Genomic DNA, 16,736 nt, shown 5'->3' with positions numbered 1-16,736 from the left:
ACCATATACTAACAACGTTATTTCTAGCATTAGCTTAACAATGCTGTTTTCATCTTTCTTGATCCAAATGCAACCAGTCAGCAATACATTGTGCATGAGCTACCTAGAGCGAGGTTTAACTGGGTCTGAGAAATCAGTTTCCACATCCATACTTTGGCTCTTAGAAGGCAGCCAACACATTCTCATCCTAGGGTGTCAACTACTTTGCTTGGGTTGTGTTTAGGGTTCAGAGTTGCCCTCTGCTGAAAAATGGCACTCTGTGTATTTAAACGTGACACCAAGGATTTCACAAGAATCCATACACACCATTCAGGCATAACAGTATGCCTAATATCCTGTTGGTTCGCCTTTTGCTGCCAAAACAGCCGTGACCCATCGGGAGATGGACTCAACTAAACTCTTGGAGAGTGTCTGGCACCAAGATGTTAGCAACAGATCATTTAAGTCCTGTAAGTTGCGAGGTGGAGGCTCCCATGGCTGCCTATGACCCTGTTGCTGGTTCCCCACTGTTCCCTCCTTGAACACCCGACAAGTGCTGCAGTTTTCGAGATGCTCTGACCGAGTCGTCTAGCCATCACAATTTAACCCTTGTCAAACTTGATAAAATGTTCACTTTCCCCCTGATATATCCCACCTACTAACAGGCGCCATGATGAAGAGTTAATCAGTGTTCTTCACTTCACCTGTCAGCAGTCATAATGGTATGCCTGACATTGTGTATGACAAGTGGGGAGTAACAGATCCATCTTATTATTACAAAAACCTGCAGTCATGGCACAGCCGTTATACACCACCAGCATCGACAAAAGAACAGTGTTTGTCTCCCAGGGAGGGAGAGCAGACTTGGTCTTTTTGCTACCATCGCAGGACATGTACAAGGTTAAAGATGAGGACAGAAGCTGTAAAAATATAAATGAGGGAGAAAAAAAGCCAACAGGATACGGTAACACCCCAACCCAGTACTCACAGTCCACTGTCCAGCGCTGAGGTTTTGCAGAGCCCCAGCAGCTGCCTCTAGGGTGTTATAGTTCTGGCTCTCTGTCAGCAGAGAGAGGTAGAGCCTCACCACCTCTGGCTGATACAGCAGCTCAAAGCCTGCAGGGAAATACAGAGAAACAAACACACTGGTTAGAATCTGTAGCCAGAAAGATAGTTAGACCTCAGCACCTTCACACAGCCCATCTCTGTCCGTAAGAAATGTACTTTGGCGCAGCAAAACAGGAAAAGACGCTTGGGTTTGCCGTAATGCACAACACCTCTGGTGATAGCACACAACCTTGACAGACACCACAAAATTTGGACCGCAGTTCTTTCTGCAAACTTTCGAAAATGTTCCTGAGGACAAAACTATGCAAAACAGTGTTAGGAGATGAAACCCACTGTGTCTATGTGGTTTTAAACAGCCTACAACTCCTTTATGAAGAAAAGCTGGAGCAGCGCCTAATAAATTTCCACTTAGTAATACTAAAGCATTACCATTGAAAACACTTCAGAATTATAAATGAGGAGAACAGAAGAAGGAGAGGTTATTGATCCGACAGCCCTCACCAAACCCAGAGTATTTGAGAGGGAGGTTTATCTCGCTAGCACATAAGACATTCCAGCACAGTCAATCATTAGGCCTCCCTCTGATGGAAATGTAATTATATTATCAGCTATTAGACAGAGCAGGCACAGGGAGAGGCCGAGGTGTCGGATCGCATCAAATCAAATGTATTCATCCAAGGTTTTTCTTATTTTGCACTAACAAATGATTTACAGGAACCAAAATGACACTTTTCTGATTCAGCGGGGTGAATAGACACACTGATCTGCTCACCTTACTGGAGCGAGCAGGCCACATAGAGAGGGAAGACACCCAACAGATTTTGATGACTTGACCGAAACACTTCTTTCCAGTTTTGAAGAACCAGCTATATTCTGCAAAGGAAGCACTCCACCTCATCTAATCTAAACAAAGCTAATGCAACAGTGTTTCAATACAGGGGGCGCAAACAGCTTTTACCCACGGAGGCTTTAACAGACTTCTGCAGCCCAGATCACAAGCTAGCTGAAGCTTTAAAATCAGCTTTTACAGAAACACAGCTTCCTTCCTATCCTCAACAGGAGTGCACATGCAATTTTAAATCCTTCTTCTATCCGTGAAGGTCCGAATGAAAGGATATATAACCCGCTACTTCTTCCCATGTGCTCTAAGGCCAGTAATTCCAAGGTTCGATTTGAAAAGCCCCGTATTATAGGAGCTGGGATGCACAGTAACCCCGTTTGATTAATGCGCGCAGGTTCACGAGGCTCTTAGTACATCCTTGAAATGTAGAAAAAGATTTCTTTCCTTTTGTAATGTGACTTGGGCCCACATATAAAATCAGCAGTCAAAACCCATAAAAAGGCATCTTATGGTAATGTACCCTTTTTTTATTGACTCACTTTTTTTTAGTAGAAGGAGACTAAAAAATAGAGGAGAGTATCATTTTTGTGCTCAAGAAGTACAAGATAAACACATAAACTGACATTTGTGCTTCTAAATCCACATCTCACACTCATAATTTGCAGAGAGCGGAAGCCAGAGTGCTCTGACTGCCAGATTTCAAACACAGCAACATAGTAGTTAACACTCAAAAAGCGGGGTTTTCTTCCCCGAGACGCTTCCCCGTGAGATCACTCGTCCAGAGGGCGTGTGGGAGGAACTGCCAGACTGGGAGATCGCTACTGGAGGTGCTGCTCCAGAAGTTACTTTCAAAAATGAAGCAGAGTGAGGAGCCGACTACCCCCCGAGTTGTAATCACGTGCTAAAACATGAATCACTTTTTTTCTCAGGGGCAACGCAAGAAAGGGGGTGGGTGGGTGGGGATTACAAACCAGACACTCAGCAACATTCTTCACGCGCCTCATATTTCTGGGCCTACTGGGTGCACACTCAGCAAACTGGAACCTATCAAGCAGGCAGTCTTGTTGACAGACATTTCATCTCCAAAGCAGATTCTCTTTACACAAAATGTCAGCCACGTTAAACCTTTGGAAGCTTTTTCTGCACTCCAAAACTGTGCATACTATGGCGCTTTCTTTTCCTGTAACATAATCTGCAAATCCACACTCCCTCCATCTTGAAATTCCTGGGGTTTTGGTCTGGCACCCAAGCGAAGAGACTTATGAAATTGGAGTTTTACAAATGAAAGACGTGCACAGTTCAACAAAGGAGAGGAAAATGGAGGGGGAAATTCACTAAGCGTTTAAACTAATTCCTTTAGCCTTAGTGGAATTTTCTCACTGTTGAGATGTTAAGTATCTCTGCCAGAGCCTTTTACTCAGCAGTTTTTGGAAAGGGCTTAATGTCAGCACCAAGTCCCTGAGGTCTTTACTAATTAGTGCAAGCCAGGTCAAGTTCTGTTGGCAACTGTACACTGAAGTGTTGTTGTTGTTGTTGTCATCAGTCATCTCCTGCTTGCCTTTTGGCCTGCTGTTGTCAGTTTGTTAGGCAGAATTACAGTTTGGACACGGAGATGAGCTGTCAGTGTGACGTGACCTTGGCTCAGGGCGACCCACGGCCCTATATTCTGTGAGACTGCAAACACGGTGAGATTACTTGAATATGATGGATTCAATCCTGAGGTGTAGCATGGAGAGCATGCATATCAACTTCTGAGTTTCCCCATTTTTCAACTAAATATCTAATTAAAGTTGAGCACTAGTACTTAATACTTCTCTTGCGAGTACAGAGAAGTATCAAAACCTTTTAGCAAAGCAGATCAAATGCAAGATCATGTAAATACAAGCCAAAGTCCGGTATTTAAATGTTAAACGTATGCTAACACAATGTACTTCAATCTGCATTAATCCCCAAAATGTATGTGTTGATTTATTGGGCTAACTGATAATAGAATGAAAAAGTTCCTCTAAGCTGTAACTTTAGTTTTTGCTTCTTTCTGTTTATTGTTTTTCTTCATTGTTGTTTTTACAGCCTTCATTGTTACAATTTTACTGCAATTTCACAGCACTCATCGGTGCTGTTTCCAATAGTAGCAAACATCTGTTTGTAGCAGGCTGCAGCCTCTCGGGAAGAACAATAAATCTAAAGGGACATTCCAAAAAACTGTACTTCCTCTAAAGGCCGACTGAGGCCAGCTCCAAAAGCGAGTAGATCCCTGTAGATTGCCCAGTTAATATACCTCACCTCAGTGTGCTTACAGCCTAGTACTAACAATGCTTTTGGTAACCATAGCCATTTTCCGCCTTCATAACAAATGTAACTAAACTTAGCAGCATCTGCCAAGCTTCACTAATTAGTTACTTAACTGGACCTCTCAGCACCCTGGATGATATTGTTGCCTTCTGCAGTATCTGACAAATAGCACAAGGTGTGAGGTGCAGCTTTCAAGTCAATGATGAGACCAGAGGGTGAAAGAAAACATTTACTTTGCACAGGGATGAAAGTGAATGTAAGTCAAAGTTTGGACTAACATTTGACATCTTACTAGTTGTAATTTTATCTTTTATACCAGGGGTGTCAAACATAAGACCCAGGGGCCTGAATCAGCCCAGTAAAGACTCCAAACTGATACATACTGTTGAAATTACAATACGTTGTTGTTACATAAAGATATGTCAGGGATTAAATGTGGAGTTAAACTTCTTTTCACTGACAAAAGAGAGTTTCACTGGTCCAGCCCACTTAAGATAAAATGGGTTTGACTTCCCTGCTTCACACCACACAAAAGACTCCCGCTGAGCTCTGCTCTGAAGTCAGCGCATGCAAACACACAACACTGTCACACACAAACACAGAACGGCACAGTCAGTAACAAGCTCGTCCCTAAATGAGGTGAGAGGGGAGGAGAGGGGGGTTTCTTTTCCAAGTAGACGACGATGGCGACAACTCCTGCAATCGAGGTGGAGCTCAATTATCACTGGAGAGAGGGGACTCTGTGGGGCCGCGGTGCATGAAAACTGGGTTAGAAATGAAGTTAAGTTGAAGTGATTGAGTGACGCTCGGTGCAGAGCCATAGCATTAATTCAGTTCAAGTGCCCACACTATTACCTTCGCAGGTTGTGACAGGCCGGTAAATGATAATGGATTAACTGATGAGCAAGGTAGCAACGCACACACGAATCCACACGCAGCACATGTATGTGAGCATAATGAAGGCGCTTCTCTCCGATTCACACACTCATCGACTCGGTTCTCCAGAGCAATTTGCCTTGCTCTCAGACAGTTTGCTGCATTCAGGCAGAACTCGATACATACCTCTTCAAACAGCCCCATACACGCACACAAACACATCAAGCCCTTGTGATGAAAGCGATGTTCATCGACCAACCCCGACTAGATCAAGAACACGGTCTCCTTCTGCATCCTGCAAGCACTCTATTTATTCACTGCTCCATTTCCAATACACTAGGAGCACGCAACACTTCCATCTGAACAGGAAGGACATGATGCCCCATCACTTTTTACAACTCATAGGAGAGAGGGGGGGATAAAGAGAGTGGCAAGCAGAAAAATAGAAAACAGCAAGAAAAAAGAAAGCATCTCTTATAACATACTGAAGTAATTTTCACATAACAGCTTTTTCCTGTTACTCTCATTGTAAAACAGCTCCGATTGAGCATCAGAGAAACACGTGGAAGGTAAAGTAAGAAAAAGTCCGGAGAAATAGCTCATAATGCTAGACTGACCACAGGATGACCTTCTCTTCCTGCATAAATAAATCAGACCACCACAATGGGGCAGCCTGAAGTTATCGAGTCTCCACTCTCATACGCGTTTAACCCTGCCAGTCCTCTTTATATTTATACCTCCTTATATAAGTACAAGCAGGCACATGGGAGAGTGCTACAGTGCTAATGAAGACTTCCGCAGGGCAGAGCCATAGCATGGCGACAGCTAAAACAGCACATCATTAAAAGTGGTACGCCACCAACATAATAATGGTCACGACTCTCTCGAGTTCATTAAAAACTAAAAGGTAAACGGTGGAGCCGTGTAAACAAAACAAGGAAATTGGCAGGCTATGCAGAGGCAATTCCAGTCGTACAGCGTTTGAAAATTACGCTTTGTTGTTATTGTTGTTGCTTGGAGGAGCACCAGATGGATGGAGTTTACACACCGTGTCAGTTTTTCAAAACATGATGGATAGTAAGAATTAGAGCGGCCGGAATTTATGCAATTTATCTGTCAATTACGGGAGGCCTGCTTTAAAGGTGGTCAGTGGGCCCATGTTTCTGATCGCACAGAGAAGCTGCTGTAGCAAAAATTCGATTGTTTTCTCCTCCTTCCCCGAGTCTCGTCATATTACTGCAGGAGATCTGCTCGACTAAGATCAGACCTTTGATAGAGAGGTGTTGCTTGACGCTGCACAAGGTAGCAAAGTGACCATGCTGACATCTATCCAGTCCAACGTAGGAGGAGCAACAATTAAGGTGTCTTAAATTGCTGGGCTCAACTGTGATGTCCTACAAACTAGAAATATGTCTACTTGGAAGGACTGGATGGAAGTATCTGTGGGGACTGGTATAGTAGATGCTTCCTTTCTGGTGAATGTGAAATATTACATGGACATGTAGTGAATCTAACAGTTAGAGAAGTGGAAATCCCATTTGTATGCTTGAGACGCATCTTAATGTCAGGTGTGAATGTAATTAGGCCCCGATATGAGATGCATGTTAATGCAGCGTATAAATCGCACAAAAGTACATTCAAATCTTTCAAATCCCTTCCATTGCTCTCTCTGGTGTAATTGCTGTTGTGGCAAACCACAGTGAAAATCAGCTCCTCCACGTAGGTCACACTGATAACAAACACTCTTTTGCAAAATCAATTTGACCCCTGTCTGGTTCAGCTGATTCAGAACACACTAGTGTACTCATCCTGTGCCAGAGGGAAAACATGTGATGTAGGATCACATTCCCTCCCAGCAGACCTGAAGCAGAGAGGGGCCAAAACAGAGCACGCTGATGGTGTGCCACGGCAGTTCACCCTCCAGTCACCCCTTCAGATTGACAGGGTCCAGGAGTCAAAGCATCATTTTCTCCTCTCATAGCCAGTTGGCTCCCGCTGCAGATTGGCATCTCTGCAGGCAGCCCGGCATCTCTGCGGGCAGCCCCAGGGCAGCACACATTAGCATACCCACATAGTGGTTGGCCTTAGTTTGTTGGATGTTGACAAAGAAAGGCAGAAGGTGGCAACTGGCCCATCTTTTGGACAGCTACCCATCAGCTTTGGAGCAAAAAGATATACTGGCATGATGATGTGGATGAAGAGAAGGGGAGGGGGAGCTGGTAAAAGAGTGGACCACAGGAGAAAACATATAGCTAAAGGCACAAGGCAAATGTGTAGACCTCTTTGTCACTCCCTTCCTCTGTCTGCAGTGTGCCATTTCACTGCAGGGGGTTCTGTTCCACCAAGACCAAGAGTTTGGTCCATGAAAGCTGGTTTCCTACCATTTAGCACAAAAGCACTCTTTGCAGCAAGCTGTTTCTGCAGTGACAAGAGAGTGTCCCGTCTTCCTGGTGCTGACAGGCCTGCAGAGTCCTGCTGCGGGCTTTTTGTCCAAAGAGGACAGATCATCACCGGTAGCAAAAACCTGCAGATGAACTGACACCAACTGTCCAGAATGTCCAAGTACTCTTTTAACTAAGGCCAGCAGAAATGCTCCATATCTCTAGTTTCAGCCACTGAACCTTGGACACAGACACAAAGCCGATGGACTTCTCAGTACTGAGCCACAGTTGTATTAGGTTTTCTATGGCTTACTCAAGAATGTGCCTCGCAGCTATCTGGCCTCTCAGTGGATCGACAGCCGTAATGCAATGGCTGTTTGTTTCCAATGTCCCTCCTGCTAATGCAATAGTGTTTTAAGCCCCCAGGTGGAGGTGTTAGTTTATATTAGAGTTTCTGTCGGTTGGAGATGTTATTTCCCTTTAGATGAAAAACATATTGGTGAAACTTGTCACTTTCCAAGTTGCGCAGAGTATGAATCAGGCTTTCATAACAAGTTCCTATTGAACAAATGGCTTTCAAAATTAGTATCGAACAATGTTTAGACACAGTTGTCAGATACTACACATCACCTATTGTAGAAACATGAGGTAGTTAGAGATATAACTAGGTTTGGATACTTGACGCCTTGTAAAAGTTTAATGTTATGTACCTAGGTGCTTTTATTTGGAAATAATAACACAATGGGCTACAATGGGATACATTCCATTTTCTATTAATTATGACAAATGTGAATACATGGCTGTAACAAACCATTTCAAAGTCCAGAATTGAATGTAGGCTCTAATAGTAATATCAAAAGAATTGGGGTCTATATTAGAACTTGTTTTCTGTAATTAGTGCCACATTACTGCTTAAACATTGAATCATTGTGTCATGTTCACATTAATGTTAGAAACTACAACAATGAACGCGCTGCAGACACATATAGCTTATGTCAAACTCCATTCTTAATATGTTAAATAGGGTTAATTAATGTGGTACTCTTGCACAGAAGCCATACAAGTTTTATTTAGATGACTGATGTTTCAATTAAGTTCTTAACTTAGCCTTGTTTTTAGAAAAAAATTGATTGCGTTTTGAGAGCAGGTAATTTGTTAGTTTGGCACTGCTTTTTATGTTTTGGGTTTAAATTAGAGAAAAGTAAGACTGCAGGAATATTCAATAAAGATGTAGAGTAATACCTAGGGTTGGATGCAGAATCATGTGACAGAAACTGACCATTCAGAGCAGTTATAAGCCCTTCAAGTTTTACTCATGTAAATAAATATGAGAACTGACTATTGCACTGTAACTGTACAGAATATACAAAACAGAAAATAATGAAAAAGCAGAATGGGTTCCCTTGAAACATGTGAGAGTTTGTCACTGCTGCTTTCAATTCCCAGGTAATGTTAACACAGTTTTGGTGCCTGTCGTGCCGGTCAGCCCCGTCGCCCATAAAAATCTGCTGTGGAGTATGACAAGCTACCAGCTGCATCCCGCAGATGCATGTGTTGGCTGTGCCATTACATTGGCTACAAATGGAGAAAAAATTGATACAGAGAAGTGTGCTGTTGAGCACATTTGTTTTCTATCCCTCCGTCTCCTTCCTGTTTCTCTGCTTGCTTTCTTCCACCGTCTTTCAGTCTCCTCTCACCACCTGTCAAATCTGCGCCACAGACACAAAATGTAGCACACGAGCCAAAACTGCTTTAAGCTACTGATGCAGACAATATGTAGAAATGAAAAAGTACACGATGATGGTACGAAAGTTGCCATGGAAACCACCTCTCCATCGCCACTAACAAATCGGCTCATTCAAGGTTCACTGGAGACAGTTGGGCCAGAAACGGCAAAACAAAAAGGAACATGCTGCATTTCAGTGTGCATGGAGCATAACGCAGCATTTAGGCGCTGCATATTATTCTGAGGTAATGTGTTCAAGGCAGGAATTAGAAAGCCAAACTGGACACCATAGCTTGGAGTAGTTTGTAAATAGGGATCCTTCTCATACTTACCTAATTCCCATAATTCCACAGCCACTGGCTAAAAATGCCGACCTGAGAGCTGTAATTAGTGGCTAAGCCCTCCAGGCGCCTCGTGTAAGTTTATGTTTTGCAACAATAGCGTCAGATGATCAAGTGTTTCAGAGTGGAGGGGCGTGTGTGCGCGCCTGTGAGTGTTTTATTGTATTTGTGTGTGTGTGCACGTGCATGTCTGAGAGTGGAGTGCGTACCAGCATCACCTTGAGTGGCTGCTTTCCTTACTCAGTCAAGTCACGTCCTCACCCAGACACAAACGAAACCAAAAACTCAGGCTACAGCAAGAGGCTGCCAGAGAGGAAGAGATAGAGGGCAAGAAAATGGTAGAGAGAGGAAGAAATAAAGGTAAAGAGAGCGAGGAGTCCAGGTCCCACAGAGACAAGGTGTGTGTATGTGTTTGCGTGGGAACGGCAACATTTCCTGTTTCTTATTTGGCAGTTTAAGTTGCTCACCTGCGCCTGAAAGTCTGAAATATAAGCTTAAGTTGTCAGGGCGATGTTGTGCTTTCACCGCAAATTCCACCTTACAGTCAATTCCCGACGCACTACACCTCTCCACATCTGACAGATATTTCACAAGGAAATTGCGTAGCAACAGAAGCTCAGGAGAAGCGAGGAGAGAAGGAAGAAAAGGGAAGAAGGGGAGAACAGTGGGAATGTGAAGAAGAGAGACTAAGTGGGGATTGGGTGGGTAGGAAAGGGAGCAAGGAGGAAAAGAAAACAGATGCTGGGAGAAGGGAGAGGAATGGGGAAAAAAAGGCACAACAAAGCAGGTGAACAGGGTCAAAGGAGGGAAGGAATAATATAGTGGGTGAGGTAGAGGAAAGGACAAACGTATAAGGAGCAAAGAGGAGAAGGTTGGATCAAGCAAAAAATCGTGACTGAGTGGAGCTGAGCTATGAATGTTGCATGGTGAATGGGACAGCTGTCTGGCAAATAGTCCACAGAGATGCATGGATCGTTTCAGGGCATCAAGATGAAAAGAAAGGGGGGGGAGCCATTTACAGTCTACAATAAGAAAAACTGATGCACTGCAGCACTAGCTAAATGATGTGCTCTGCAGTTTGGGGAGGGGGTTTGGAGTTTGGGTGTCCAGCCTTCGGGAATAAGCCTAGATAATCCTGTCGACTGCTGGTGTGTGTGGTGTGTGTGTGTTTGAGAAGAGGGTGGGGTGGGGTGGGTTAATAGAGATATGGCAGTGACTGGAACGAGGACTGAAGATAGAGGCCAAGAACTAAAGAAGATGGACTAAGGGGGGTGGGTGTGTGTGTGGGCTGTGAGGGCCTGAGCCCACAGTCCGGATGAAGGAAAGTAATAAGGCTTAAACACACACACACACACAGACTAGAGGTGCGGCTATCTTTGTTGCTTGAAAGCTGCCAATAACAGCGGTTAATATTTGATGCCAATACATACAGCACGTGGATCATTTTCATTCAACTTACAAACATTTGATGCTCCTTCCAGCTCTACGTTTTTATTCTTGGACAATGCAGCAGAAATGCATGATTCACAGTTCAAAAAGACTCATTTGTGCAAAACCCTCAGCTCATTTTTAGAGCCTGACCAGCAAAGGATTTTAAGACCGGTATCGACACCAGTGTTTGGTGTTTTAATGAAATAAATTTAATGAAAACATGAAACATAAATATTTGTTATGTGTAGTTATGAGTCCTTCCTAAGATGGCACGACAACACTTTTTAAAAATAATCATGTTTCACTGTCATTGTCTCTGGCTCTATTAGCTGATACTCATTTTTAGCTACCACCGCTTTCTAAATTTCTTCTGATTGGCTGGTCCTCAAAGACGGATGGGGCTGCTTTCTTCACGACCAGGGCCATGTGCCTGAGATGACCATGTAACACATATCTATTCTCAATGGCATCACGCAGAGCCAAGAGTAGAAAAACTGCTTCACTGTAGAGGGATTGCTTTACAATAGAGCAGAGTTTGTAATGCATGACGATGGCTGTGATGGTGTTTGGTGGTGGAGGGATTTCCACTCTAGGTTAGGTGTCAGCAGTCATCTCTCATTTAGCGCTCCTTTCAGCTTCACCCGATGATGCTGTGGTCAATTTTCCTAGGTAATATATTCTCTCCCGAAACACCCTGACAACACCACCTTTATTAGTTAACATCACCTTATGCTCAAGTGTGAGGTGCATTGTCCTTTGCAAGTGCATGAGTATATTTGTGTGTGTATGTGTGTGTGTGTGTGAGAGAGTAAGATGGAGGGAGAGTTTGACAGTATATTTGTGTGTCAATAAGCAGTGCTGCTGGTTTTTTCTCCCTTTTTTGGACAGCTGTATGAATTAGGATTTGCGTGCGCTTATAAGAGTCAAATGAAAGGCAGTGAGGATGAGATGATTTACTCCCGTCGGCTTAAACGAGCCCATCGCCAAATCACACGGGCATTAAAATCCAAAATGCTCCTGATTATAGACCAGTCAAACAGACTGACTATGAATGCTAAGAAACCAAAAAAGCACTACCCACTCAGTCTTCTCGCTTTATACAGAAATGGACACAACTTTTCACTTATACTACCCTTTCTTCTTCTCTTCTCTTTTACAGCTATTATGTGGGCCCAGGAACATTGTTAACGCTCTGAGACCTTGACCCGTTCTATTCTTCTGTTTACTCGTTCGAAAGGAGAATACAGATTTTTATGCCGTGTTTGATGAAAGTGTCATTTAAATGCCACAATGTAATATGAGACATAGACCAGACTGCAAGTAAAACCTCATTGGAGGGACAGTTTGATTGGACGCCTGCCAGTGCCCGTGACCCTCTCATTCAATTGTACACGAAGACAGCGGTCCTTAGGGTGCATTTAGGCGCTCCTGTTTACAACAATCTGGATTGTTTACGGCTGATATTTAACAGGTAACAGGACAGTGGCAAATTCTGAAGGGGGGCGCTTTTTTCTCCTCACTAAGCCTCTGTTGTAGCTCCAGCGAAGCCAGTCAGTACGCCATTAATCTGCTTTTAATTAGATTAAAGCGTCTCTCACAGAAACAGGAAGCAGCACTCTTGTGTCTCGAACAGGGCCAAACAAAGCCTCCAATTGGCAACTAAATCTCACAGTGCTTCCTCCTACTTTCCTGGAACCATTCTTGTCTCATAATTATCACTTTACTCCAACTGCTCAGGTTTGGGGAGATGTGGGAGGAGAATGACATGGTTAATCATCTGAAGAGCCTGATGTTGCCGGCTACTGTGAATTCCTGGCACTTTTTTGGAGTTTCACAGAGCACAGTAGGAGGAGACAGAGGGCACTGAGGGGTTTTTTCTTTCTTTCTTTCTTTTTTTTTGAAGAGGAAACAAAGTTAGAGCTGTTATGTTAATGCACTGCCACTGAAGAAGTGCTGGGAATTAGAGATGCCCCACTGTCCTCTGCCAAACGCAGGTGGATAAATGCTGCCATGCATGAACACACACAAACACATAATAATCTGCAAGGACTTCACTCCACTAATGATGTGTAGCGCAGTCACTCTCTATGAGCTCTCCTAGGAATAGCATTATTATGCAAACCTCTCTGTATTTCCAACAAAACACACGGTGGTCCCACTTACATAAACCTCTTGCTTCCCTCATTTGTTTTTCACTCCGTGCCTTATTATCACTCCTTTTCATCACTGAGTAGTTGAAGTGGGAGTCGCAGTAGCGAAAATGTCAGCTCGGAGCCGCTGGCTATTCCAATAATTAGTCCTTTTTCCTGTGTGTTTTATTAGCAGCAACAAAGGCAAAACTGGAAGACAGGGAGTGTCAAGTTAGCTGTAGGTAGCTGAGTGTGCTCAGCGGATGACACTCCAAACAGCTGGTGTGGCAGATAGGGAATCAGATTTAATCTCAGCAAGGTGGGAAGTGGGCGTGTGGAAGAAAATTAGCATCTGGGTAAGCTTTTATAATATTTCTTTTTTAATATGTTGGTATACAAGCAAATTATGGTACTACAATAGTAATTTCACTATAAATTTAGCTCTCAAACACCACAAACCTTTGGCTGATATGCTCTTCCACCATCACCCATCATTATTTACAGATCCAGACAGTAGTTTTCAATGGTATTAAATGCTTTCTCATTAACTGATATCGTACTCATAAATATTGTATTAGGGCAATGTATTATAGCACAGCTCACACCAGTAGAGGGCAGTCTCTACTGGTGGAAAACGCAGCTGAGCTCAGTGAGCTGTGAAAGATGGTGACAAAACAAAGAAACAAACGCAACTTCTAAATAAGAAGGAACACATCTGCCCCTGTCTGGAAGTATTGTGGACTGACTTCTTCCAGCAAGAATCAGTGGAAGAAGGATGGGAAGGGATTTCTCCATTCCAAATCAATTACATTTAAATGTTATATTAGACTAGTTCTGCTACAGTCACACTCGGGAAAATACTCGTGGCACAACCAGAATTATTGCAAGTGGTTTGAAATGGCTACTCTGAACACAGAGGCCAACTACTTGCAATCAGTTGCCATTCTCATAGTCTCAGAGCCTGGTTCTGCCGGAGGTTTCTTCCTGTTAAAAGGGAGTTTGTCCTTCCCACTGTCGCCAAAGAGCTTGCTCATAGCGGATCATATGATTGTTGGGTTTTTCTCTGTATGCATTATTGTAGTGTCTACCTTACAATATGATGCGCCTTGAGGGGACTGTTGCTGTGATTTGGTGCCATATAAATAAAATTATATTGAATTGAAATAAAATTGTATTGAATTGGAAAGTGACTTTGGCGTGTCATTAAAATTAGCCAATCTTCAATCTCCCAATAAAATTCAGTGTAATGTATTTCTCATCTGTACGTTTCTAAAGATCAAGAAGAAGTTATTCATCAGTTAAGGTCTGGCACCTCTAACAGGTTCTGAGGATACAGGTTTTCACAGCCTTAAGACATTCTGCATCTGCACAGTTTTATTGTATTTATCTTCTGCGTTAAGCTCGTTTAAGTGACTTTATGCTCGTGCCTTATAAATGAAACTGCCGTTTCCATTGTCAGGGTGATAATAAAAAGCCAATAAGATGGAGTCTGTCTGGTATCAGTCTGCTGTCAGTTTGGTATCAGTTTGATGGGGATGGGATGAAATTGCCAATTACATGCAATCTGTTTGTGAGAATACAACAATTAACTGCAACAAATTGGTGAAAATCACAAATCTGTTGCCATCTAAATACACAGAAAGTTCCATTAAACAAAAATAAACAATAACTACTCACAATTACCTATGCCAGAACCTCAAAGAGAGAAACCTCATAGGGTGTTGCACGCTCAACCTGTGGGCAACCAGTTGGTCACTACAACTACTTTCAGTCAGTCGCCGAAGGCAAAAACGGGATTACAATTAACTTTCAAGTTGCAAAGACATTCCTGTCCTTTTTGTAACTTTAGTGTAACTGGGCCATAAGTAATCTAAAAGTACAAAAACTGTGAGTAAGTATGAAACTCTCCACCTTATTGTCACGGCCAAACCATCCTTGTTTCATGAAATGCCATTGTTCTTACTTACCAACTTTGTCTCTGTCTCAGGCTCCACACCAATGTTTGAATTTGGAAAACTGATGGCTAAATAACCTGACAGTTGCCAGATTGAAATAGTAAAGAAAACAAAACTCTTCAGCCAATAATACTTCATGGGGAAACTAGCATGGGGTAGGAAAGTGTAATTGTTTAGTCAACTAAAAGGACACAAACCCAAGCGTTTTTCTCACTTAATGATTGTGATATATGAAGCTGTTTGTTATTGTCTAAAATATAGTTCAGCTAACTTAATGGCAGCTACACTGTTAATAAAAGCACATGGGAAGGATACAATGTAACAAAAGCCCAAAGTTGGCATTGGTGTCATCTAATTTAGTGGTTGCAAGGATCACATAACACAATACAAAACTCCATAACCTCAGGGGAAGAATCATGTCACTTTAATGTGCCATAGGGAAATATTTCCCAGCATATACTTTCACAGTGCTCTTACCAACAGATATTCCTTATCAAACCAGGAACGGGGGAAAGTTTCACACCTTTTAACATTAGGATACAATGTGTCTGATTTCTGTCTCAAATGCTTTTTTGCCTGGTTTTTTTGCTCTTACAGCTATTTAATCAACCACAGACATACAAAGTGTAAATGGGTAGTAAGATCTGCGCCTTTATGTAAAGGCATCATTTATCACTCTTGCTGCCACAAATTTATGTTAGTAATAGACACAGTTTAAATGAAAATCCTTAATGAGCATGATTATGACTAATGTTTGGTTCCAGGATTCGTTTGTTTAGTTATACTCCATTTAATTATAAAGTCTCCTGTGTTATAATATCTGTTTTGGGGTTTTGTTTCTTTGCATCCAATTTAGTTTTGCCTCATGTGGCAGTTGTGACAGCAAGGGAACAGAAATATAAAACCAATCTGAGTCAATCGTCCTTTTCTTAGAGCAGGGTAGACCTTCCTCTGGACATGGCCGCATCCAATTTAATAAGGACACACAACACATTGTGAATTTGGCACAAGGAAGGTGTAATGCCAAGAGAAATGCAACGACAGCGGCTACAGAGAGACAGAGAGTGATACAAGGTGCCAGACAGTCTGGAACCAACACTGTGCGGAGTGGATGCTATGTGTCAAGATAGCCAAGAAGCTGAGGGTGAGAAAGTATGTGTGAATGTGCATCGGCCATGTGTCTGTGCAAGCATTATATGCTTATATGCACGCTTTGTTTGCCATCTGCATGTCTGGATTAGATGGTCGTGACGTAGCCATCATTATTGGTCTCACCTGGCAGCAAAATGTAGCAGCAGGAGAGGAGATGGGTGGCAATTGGAACAAGCGAGTGGTGCGTTTTTGTGGTTAACAAAGGGGCAAGTGATTCACTGCAGTCAGCTGGTTGCGGGCTAGCATGAAGACAGTGAGGCCAGGAGTCAGTATTCGTTATGGGGGTGTTAAATTCCACAGGCATGAAAATAGAGAGCTTCTACTTGGTACCACTGCTCGGAATTTGGGAGACGGTAAGGTGTTTATTGTAGGCTAAACTTTTCCTCCTGACTGGAATTGTGTTTGTCTGAAGTAGACTTGCCAGCAGGGTAATGACGCAAAGATTCCTTATTTTGAAAAATGGATCTGCTTTATCACATTTCCCTGCTGAGGCAGGATGTTCATCAAGCCTTTGGGCAAGTGGCTGTTTTTTTTCCTTTTCCTCCACCACTTGAAGCCATAAAGA

At 42.9% G+C, this 16,736-nt stretch overlaps 1 protein-coding gene across 9 annotated transcripts in view; it reads right to left on the bottom strand.

Moving 5' to 3' along the window:
• arvcfb (ARVCF delta catenin family member b) overlaps positions 1-16,736 on the bottom strand; it is a 248,251-nt gene that overhangs the window by 19,921 nt on the left and 211,594 nt on the right. For all 9 annotated transcript variants that reach the window (XM_039620658.1, XM_039620655.1, XM_039620651.1 and 6 more), the window contains one exon: positions 968-1,095. In XM_039620658.1, coding sequence (XP_039476592.1) covers positions 968-1,095 — 128 coding nt within the window. The remainder of the gene's footprint in view (positions 1-967; positions 1,096-16,736) is intronic.

The sequence above is a fragment of the Oreochromis aureus genome, linkage group 12, assembly GCF_013358895.1.
Source record: "Oreochromis aureus strain Israel breed Guangdong linkage group 12, ZZ_aureus, whole genome shotgun sequence".
Taxonomy (NCBI): domain Eukaryota; kingdom Metazoa; phylum Chordata; class Actinopteri; order Cichliformes; family Cichlidae; genus Oreochromis; species Oreochromis aureus.
This window is presented reverse-complemented; position numbering and strand designations above follow the sequence as displayed.